General features: G+C 41.9%; 1 protein-coding gene across 4 annotated transcripts in view; it reads right to left on the reverse strand.

Annotated features, from left to right (window-relative positions):
* LOC112572530 overlaps positions 1-8212 on the reverse strand; it is a 20370-nt gene extending 12158 nt beyond the window's left edge. Inside the window, exons 1-5 of one of the 4 annotated variants that reach the window (XR_003101021.1) lie at positions 7801-8212; positions 6436-6603; positions 3951-3996; positions 3102-3316; positions 1-2973 (exon numbers count right to left, since the gene is read on the reverse strand). The exon at positions 1-2973 is cut by the window's left edge and continues 557 nt beyond it. Coding sequence is in view for 2 of the 4 variants with exons in the window: in XM_025252251.1 (XP_025108036.1) it covers positions 2693-2973; positions 3102-3316; positions 3951-3996; positions 6436-6454 (561 nt within the window). In the remaining 2 variants the exon portion in view is untranslated. Of the gene's footprint in view, positions 2974-3101; positions 3317-3950; positions 3997-4271; positions 4427-6435; positions 6604-7058; positions 7132-7800 lie in introns of those variants that run through there. The other 3 variants (XM_025252251.1, XM_025252253.1, XR_003101022.1) reach the window with 3 other exon arrangements.
* Between the last annotated feature and the right edge of the window lie 1610 nt (positions 8213-9822).

The raw sequence follows: 9822 nt of genomic DNA on the forward strand, positions 1-9822 counted from the left end.
ATTTCTTTATTTTTTTAATATATAATAGAAACAGAGCACCACCTCCCATTTAAATTGCCCATTGGGACTAATAAAGTTGCTTGTTATTGTTATTGTTAGGTTTTGCTAATGAGAATATGATCAATTTTTGATTTAAAAAAAAGTGTGAAAAACGTCCTCGGCTGAAACAGATATTTGGAATACTTCGTGGGTCTCCGTAGATTAAATGTAGTTTTTTTTTTAAGTTAAGCCACATATATTCGTAGCTTTAAAGACTTTAGTGACTATACACTATATATTACGCTGTAATAACTGATTACCTTTAACCCTTGCAAATACCGGAACTCAGTCTCTGTCGTTTGTTATTCAGCTTTAAAGACTGCTCTTTCCTAGAAGTACCACACACCCAGATACTCGTTCAGCTGACACTGAATAAGATATGAATAGCAATCGCTTTGTGTGTGTGTGTTGTTTTTCTATGTAAGCGGCCGCAATTAACGTACGGCCAGGGGAGTTAGCTGTATTACATTCCTACCCCTTATTGCCCAAGGCGAACAACGCCCCTTAAATACTGTCTTTAGACCCTTGCTACATGTCCAAAGTCACCTGGAGGAAGATACACACTTATAAACTTATCTACCGAAGGGTAGACCTGAACGACACCTTCCTACCGACGAGGAACAGAGCAACTACATCAGCACACGAGATACAGCTTGCGATTCGTTGGGATATAATTTGCAGGACAACAGACCGCATCGACGATACACCATCTTCGCTATAACTCATCCGTCCGTCGGAGTTCTGCACCTATAGTGTGTGTGTAGACAGTAGGCAATAGAACACTTTTAGTGTTTTCTTTCTCATTTCATTACCATTCGTTTTGTAAAAAAAAAAAAAACGTTAAATGTGTTAATTGTTGGCCGCTCCTTTTTGTTTGAAAAAGGTTGAAGAGTTCGGCCAGCGAGATTTTACATGTAGATGTCTATACACGCTCGCATACATTTGTAACGTACTCTCCACAAAACGTTACAGAGATTTCCGGGTTCATGCAAATGCAGAGTATATCCGGAATAACCATCAGGTTGTCCGAGGTCGGCATATTAAAGATGTGCAACGAAGAAATCTAGCACAACACATTTGCGGATGTGAGAAAAGCAATGACAGAAGCAACGATGTCAAACAAGAATACTCCCGGGCCATATTGCAGGATGGTGGCATACATAAGGACTTCAACATACGTTTATATTTGTTTCACAAATTTTTAGTCTTGTCCTCCTGCTGTAAGTGTAAAAAGACAAGATAAAAGAGAGATCCTCCTCAGTTTGGGTGCTGATGTCAACGCCAAGGTGACTGAAAAGAGTCATGAGCTGGCAATCGTTTTGTGTGTGTGTGTGTGTGGTGTTGTTGTTGTTGTTTTGTTATTGTTTTGTTTTGTTTTTTCGTGTAAGTGGCCGCAATTAAAGTACGGCCAGGGGAGATAACTGTATAACAGTCCTACCCCTTATTGTCCAGCTGAAGGCCGGGTATCGCCCAAGGAAAATAAGGACTTTACCTGCATAAATTGTGGCACCACCGGCCACAGCGCTCGGTATGGAGGCTGCCCTTGAAATTATCCATCGGCAAGTTAGCCAGATCAGCGCGGCCGGCCAAATGTCATACCGGGATGCTCTGAACTCATCCAAAGACTGATACTGGACTAGACAGGCTACAGCACCCACTAAGGAACCCACGAACGAACAGCAAACCTCTCCTCCTCCGGACCCTCAGACAGTTACACCACCACAAGAACTGGTCCCAGTCTCACAGCCCATAGAAGAAGTTGATACAGAGCCAGTTAATGACCGCAACGTGGTAAACCAGACTACTGAAATGACAATGACCATTAACCAAGACAGTCACCCACCTCAGGCAGCAAACTCGACAAACTACACAGAGACCTGTGACAATCTTTCAGATGTCGTCATGTCTCTAATGAGGAAAGTAAATGAATACAGCAATAAGATTATGGAAAATAAAAAATCTAAAAGCAAGAGAAATGCCAGTGTTGATAACTATGCTACAAACCCTGTCAGGACTGATGAACTTACTACTGCATGGTTAGCACGCAAGTGAAGTTTATGCAATGGAACAGCCGGGCACTAAATAGTAATAAACATGAACTATTAAACTTCATTAAAAGTAATCATCCAGATGTAATAGCCCTGCAGGAAGTAAACTTCACCCGAGGGCCAGTTCCACTTCCAGGCTATAAATTCCCACCTATTTACAAGTCAAGACCTCAACCGCTCAAGATGATTGTATGCTAGCACAGCCATTGCGCACAGGACCCACATTCTGTCTATTACAGGGTATTTGTCTGGTGCGAGTTGTAGTGCCACCCGAGCCGTGACAAACTCAGAAAGGCGTTAGTTCATATTTAGTAAGATATTAAACGAATTTGATAATAAATTTAACCATAACACTAAATCAACTAACTAGTTTTGCTGTCGGTGTGTGTTAAAGGTCTTGTGAGGTGCAATATTTTTTAAACATTTGGTTAAGCTTAGTTCAAGATAATATTTCCCTAAAACTGGAGGTAATATTTATCTTACATTCTTGAGATACGCACCTACAAATATTACATTACATCAGCCCTTTAGTTTTCCTACGTTTTAAATGTGAACTTTATCTATACCTATATATATGATATAAAAAAAAAAAAAACAAAGAAAAATCATTGTCCCGGCCTCTCTTCACCAGAAGACGTACCCGCAGTGAGATGGGCGTGGTGGTCGGTGACGTGTCGCTCTGAAGCCAGCCTTTGTGTTGTGTCACATTCCGAAAGGCAATGGGAGATGCTCGAAAACGCTAGCGGTGTCGTCTGCGGAGCCGTTGATACGTTGGAGGCTTTAGATCGACTGTCATCCTGCACGCTGACGTCACGACCCATCACCAACCCCGCCGTAGCCTCCTCATAGGTGGGAGGACCGACGAAGCGATGACTGGTATTTGTTACTATTTGTGGAAAGAAAATAGTTTGCCTTCATACCTTCTTGCAGTGTTATGGATACTCACCCGCTCGCCCACTCATATACACATTACAAACTAGAAATCTAGAACAAGGGCGAGCACTCGCCAATTACCCAGTTCGTACGGAGGAGGCTGCTCTCCCCTGCCCTCGTCACGCGCGTCGTCGACGAATGTCACGTTTAGTCCCAGCAGTTTCAACAGCGGCACGAGCGTGTTTTTTAGCAGACGTCGACGTCTGCTGGCCTTTCTGCAGGTGTAGATGAGCCAGACGAGTGCCATCATGCCCAGCCACACGAAGACGGTTATCAACATCCATTGGGTGGCGCTGCTGTTAAAACCGTTAGATAACAACATACCCTAATCAGAAAACTGTTGCAACAACCATTCAGAAATATTTCTCGCTCGCCCCCTCCCCCTACCAGCCCGTCTCACCCAATATCCCCTCCCTGCTTACATCTACCAACATCTCTCTCCTTCTTAGGCCCCAAATTCGTCCCATAATTAAAAATGTGAAGCTTAACCTGAATTGAACGTTCTAGCTTTTACTTTTAATGGCAGATGAGCTACCTTAAGTTACCTGCTATTTCTCAGTAAAGGTTTTCCTTCGCCTCAATTTTTCAACTTCAAGCTGGACTTTTGTTACACAAAGGCCTAAAAAAATATCCCTTTCATTTGCCCCCCTCTCTAACCCTCTGTGACCAATGAATTATCTGCAGTCATAATCTGGGGTAAGGAGGGATATATCACTGCAAATCAGCTGGTCTTGTAAACAGGTGCCACTTGAAAAAAAAAAAAAAACAAACTTCGTACCCGAGACGAGATATGAACCCATAAATCTGATCCTCACTGTATTAATGACTAACGCCACGACACTGCCCTTCATACACCCAGCATTCACTCTCTTGCATATGAAGTGTTAGGACTCGCTAGCAAAAATTTATCCTAACTGATTTATGTCTTACCTGTCATCATCGTCATCTGAAATGGAGCATTCCGTTGTTGTGCTTCCTGAAACATCACAAATGGTGTGTTAAGTGTAATACATCTGTAGCCGAGTGGTGGGGTTTTGGACTGACGACAACAACCGTCCAGCACTCAAATAAAATCAGGAACCGTCAGCAGGTGCACAACTCTTTAACAGGCTAGTACAATGGCCACGGCTGCGTCACATCGCCAGAGGAGCTAAAAGTCCGGCTGTCCTCTACTGTCACATGTCTGTGCTCTCTCTGATCCGCCGACCTCTCCTCGCTCTCCCGTTTCGTCTCAGCTCTGTGCTCACATACCTCTGGGAAGACGTAAAAGTTGCGATCTTTCGCGATCGTAACTTTTCTCGCATGCATCAGCAGATCCCGCTACACAACCGCCGGCCCCGCCCAAACTAACAGCTTCACACACTGTCGTCTGCTCTCTTCATTTGTGTCGTCACCTTATTTTGACGTCACATAACCTTACGTCATTTGCTCAAGGAGCTTCACAAATGACATCAGGCACTCTACACATCATACACGCCAAGCAGTGGTATGACTAAACATTCACCTCGGCTTATGAAGCTACAACTCCAAGTAGTAGACAGGCAAGGCATACTTCAACTCTATAGAAGTATAAAGACAAAGTGTACCTCGACTTCAAAACTAAAGAAACGTTTACCTGCACTCTAGAAGCATTAATAGAGAGGTAGAGTGTACTTCATCTCTAGAATCAAATCAAATCAAATCGACCCAAGACAAATTTTTCTTTTGCTCACAAGGGCAGGCATACATACTCATACAGACATCTAACACACACAGTTAGGAGTAAAGATACATTATCATGGCAAAGTATAGAAGTAGACAAAGTTTCTCAATTCTAGTGAACATGCATGTTGCACTGGATGTACATGGGGCTAATGTCCTACATTAGCAGTAAGCCGAACTCAGTTAATTGTTACTCTGCCCCAAATATTTCTGAAAAGACATATCTCTTTTAGACAGCTGCTAAACAGGGGAGTCTTCAAGAGAACCACGGTTTTGTAAAGTGTTTGCTTGCAAAACAGTACAAAGCTGCAGGGAAAATAGTGCTCCGGTTCTTTGGGGCTTTGGGTTGGGGAGGAGAAAGGGATGGGAGGAGTGAAGGAGAATAGACGCGGGTAGGAAAGGTGAAAGCACTTTATTATATCACCCCTTGACACTGGTTAGTCTACCTGATGATGTTGGGTGAAGGGGTTGGGTGGCAGACTGTTGCTGGGGTTCTCTGCGTGTATGCGTGTGTGTGCGTGAGAGAGAGAGAAGGTGGATAAGTGAGTAGATGGGGCGAACGTAATAAGGTTGTCTTTCGGCTTACACAAAGGGCAGAGAGCTCCCCAATACTCGAATTTCAGCCCGGAACGTTTATTTCGTCTTGTGTGCACACGAAGAGAAGAGTATGAGGCTTTATTATGTGTCGACGCACAGGGGTTGGGGTGGAAGGGTAGAGACCGCGTGGTCACACCTCCCAATATGAGAAGGAAAGGTGACTCATTGTATCCAAAAACGCAAACAGGTTCTCCTTGACACTTAGAGTCATGGATACCAACAGAAAATGATGTTGCAACATCATCACAATTTATATTGGAATTCGTCACTCATATTTTGCTTTAATGGAAATGTGTTGTTTATCAAATTTTTTTTTTAGAGCACATTTGGATTTCAACACGCCTCATATAACTACTGAGCTGAAGCAGCGAAAAATGATCGGGCCATTTATTGTCATAGAGAGCAGACGGGTAGACGGGTGGCATATGTTTGCAAGCAGTTTAAATGTACGAGGACATCTTCGTAACGCATTAATATTATACAGCTAGGTAATAGGGACCCAGATGAGACCACGAGACAATTGACAATGACAAGTCTATTTATGATAACAAAATGACGGGCAAGACGGCATTTTCTTGTTTGGTTGGGGGGGGGGGGGTTTGGGTTGTTGTTGTTGTTCTTTGTCCTAAAGAAGGGACAGCACTGAGGAAAGTGTAATCTGCTAGAATACTGCAGTAAAAAAGAGATAGAAAGTCGAAAGAATGATCACCACTGTATAAAAGTAGTAACTGTTTACTCCTGAGTGCCAATCTAAGATCTCGCATGAAGACTAATTTTGGTTGCAATGATACTAACCCAATCGCATATTTTTTTTTTTTTTTTTTTCATATTGCTATTGCTGTCTCTTGCTGACTTCCGAAGTAAAGTTTGTGTAAAGAAAAGAGCAAACACCGAATGACAAGAAAAAAGATTACAAGTTTATCACTTATCAGTTTCGTGAAAGACTCATAATCAACGTTTGTTTGTTTTTTATGAACGGGTTTTCTTAAGAGAGCTAAGAAGGGAAGAGGGTAGTGATAGAGAAAACTCACAAAGAGACTGGCAAACCAACAAACAGAAAGATTGAGGAAAGGATGGAGAGACACAGAAAGGAAAGAGTGGGAATGATCAACGATACCTTCTTGACTGGTGCACATAGGTAATCGTTTTTTCCTTTTCTTTTCTGTTCTCTCTCTCTCGTCACTTCGCAAAGCATCGACCCCGGACTGCTGGGGGCGAAATAATGGCAGCAACCATGAGACCTGTTACTTCTTACAACAGCAGTCAGCGGGCGCGACCCCTTCGTCTGCACACGTGACAGTTGGGACAGATTATGCTCTCCACCTCGATCTCACGTCTGTGTGTGCGTGCGCGCGTGTGGTGTGTGTGTGCGCTCGCGTGTGGTGTGTGTGTGGAAAAAGGGGCGGAGAAAGACTGCAGCTGTGTAATAAAAACAATGAACACAAAATCATCCTACAATACGTTATATAAAACGGAACAATAACAGCAGATATAATTACACACTCGAGCGATTAAATGTACGGTAAAATACGGGTTTCGGAGCTGCAGATATCCACGTATGTGATACTAATTTAAACAGGCATCTGGTACCGTGCCAGTTACTTAAAAGGAAACTGAAAGCTAACTACTATACCCTCTCTTCTATTACCGAAGAGCAAAAAGATCAGCGTGGTGCACACACATAATAAAACCCTCCACACTCCGGTGTCTGTCGTGAGGAAGGCGACTGCTATTGCTCACCCCGAGGCCTGAGTCTGTTCCTCTCCGACAGTCTTCTAACCTCCCCGACTCCACCACAGCTCCGCCTTCTCCAACCCGTCATCGAGAAGCCCATCCTCGGCCCGCCCACCCACTTCACATATCGATGTCGCCACATGAAGACAGAATGACCAGACCGGACGAAGCGAGAAGTAATGTTTGATAACTATGATTATTATTTCTAAAATAACTGGTCCCAGGACATTAATTGTTCTTTCCCCTCCCCCCCCTCTCTCTCTCTCTCTCACACACAATATTTCACTTTATGTCAGAAGGCTAGGATCCGTAAGAATAGCACCAGTAAAAGCTTCCTCTGATAAAGTGCATCATTTTGCATCATAATCAAATCGATTATTATTATTATTATTATTATTATTATTATTATATGTGCTCAGTCCTTGAAACAAATCATTAGATCAAACCAAACAATAAGGGAATAGACATTCAGCAGATAAGGCAACGCTATTGTGGTTAAAATCTACATTTCTCGATGATCATCAGAACTGTTTTTAAAATTTCACATTTTAATTGTTCCTTACGCTGTCTTATTGTCTGCGATTTTCATATCATCTGTATGACTCCTTTAGAAGAAGAAAAAAAGCATAAACGCTAACATAAGCAAAATGCTTTTCGGGTTTCTTTCCACTGTGTGAATAGCAACAGAAAGATGCACCGTTACGGTGGCCTGTGATAAACACGAGTGAAGATTAAAAAAATCACCAACCGTCATTTACTGCCTGATAGATCCTGTTTACAATGCCTTCATCCCTTGTAAGAAAGATTTCTCTTTTTTAAAACTTGTGTGTAGTCCGTTAATGGCGCCGTTTTCAAACTGGCACAGACCTTCGACCGTATTTGGCGCTTGCCGGTGACTTAGCGTGTGAAGGGTTAAGCAACGTCGGCCGGCGGGCGAACGCTCCCCGCGTGCCAGGGGAGACAAATCCTTTTCTTCCGGTGAAATCGCGGGTTGCGCAAGACTGGCATCTGTTTGTCCGTCTGAATACCTGTGACTGTATTCATCGTAGTTAGGCAACTGTTACCTGTGATTAAATAATTGTTGAGGGGCCTCGAGGAACACCGCTGATGTTATATCATATTATTCTTTGAAAATAACTTGCATGTGATACATGGCTCGTGACCTCGCTTCAGGCGAGTCTAACCTTGTGGAAGTCCGCACCCAGTGATACACACGAGGTGAACTAACTGCAGGACAGACGTCGTTGTCTCTGTCTTTCAGAGATTGAGAGACTGTGGTGTCTGTACAAGTGTTGTTGTCGTCTTTTGTCCCATACAGTGTATGCAACTGCGAGCACAAATATGATTCACTCGCATCATCTTTCTAAGAGCTGCCTGTAACAACATCACGAATCAAATACGTTCCTCCGGCTAATTAAGAGTCCATTAATTAAAGCTGGTCGCTTGACTGTTGCCTATGTAGCCTTATTATTATTATGTAGCCTTATTACATACACTGTGCTTGTTCCTCTCTCGAAGCCTTAACAAATGACCGGCAAGCATTTTTTTTTAATACCAAACTCATACTTTTAGGATTTCAGCCAAACAGTTATTCAAGCGGGAACAATAATTTTTTTTTAAAAAAATAAGAAAAGAACAAAACAAAATAGAGGAAACCAAATTTTGTCTCCATTTCTGACCTTACAAGTAACAATCACGGTTAACGAGTTAAAAATAGTTAACTATTTTCCATAGAATAAAAAGATAAACAAGAGTTTCGATCGTTTCTTTAGGACATGTTTTGTGCCTTCTTTTACGGATGGTATCAATAGAAACTATGCTTTTAAATAAATGCATGACATGTGGTTTTCATATTAGAATCATGATACGCGTATATTCAAACGGGAAAATACATATTCCTAGTGTTGAATTGATTATGTTTTAATATTATAATAAGTGAGGTTTTCGATATTGTGGGGCTGTCTTTTAACCAATCAGCAGTCACAAACTTATCCTGTCGGCCCTGTTTTGAAAATACAGAAACTTCAATAATTAATGTATTCAATAAAGGTTTTAGCTACGGGCAAGATTATTTTTTTTTAAATAATCATTTCGTGAGCTAGATCGCAGCTAATCAAATCAAATCAAAACAGACTTTATTGTCTGTCGAGGAGACCCAGGACAGAAATTTGTCTTCGCTCACAAGGGCAGGCATACATACATTGAACACACAGTTAGGAGTAAAAGTTAGGAGTAAAAAAAGTGTAGATTGCACCAGTCCATCGAAGCAGTTTATGTTTATCCTAACAACAAACCTTGGGTGACCAAGAGCCGAAAAGCAGTGCTTAACAAAAAAGAAAGAGTTCAACACTTAATTACGAAACTATTCCAATGATGCAGACATCTGCTTGATGAATAAAGGACATAACAATTATATATATATTCTAAAGCATGATCAAATTATAACAGTGATCGAGAACTAGTCAAGGCTCTCTTGATAGTTGCTTTAGTCTCTGGTCTGTTGACTACAGTTTGCACGTAGCAATCGGTCTCTGGCTGATTGCAGTTCGAGATTGGCAGGGCTACTAAATCTTTCACAAGAGTCAGTTTTAAAAATCGATGCTATTTCTATTATTATTTCTTTGATGCACGGAACAATAATAAAGGAAATGCGTGGATGCTGCACAGCTAGATCACAGACATATTGAATCTCTATATATACATCTCTTACTATATATATATATGTCTGACGATGTTTATACTTTGAAACTAGCCTCTATAGATCGCTCAA

This window comes from Pomacea canaliculata, linkage group LG9, assembly GCF_003073045.1.
Source record: "Pomacea canaliculata isolate SZHN2017 linkage group LG9, ASM307304v1, whole genome shotgun sequence".
NCBI lineage: Eukaryota > Metazoa > Mollusca > Gastropoda > Architaenioglossa > Ampullariidae > Pomacea > Pomacea canaliculata.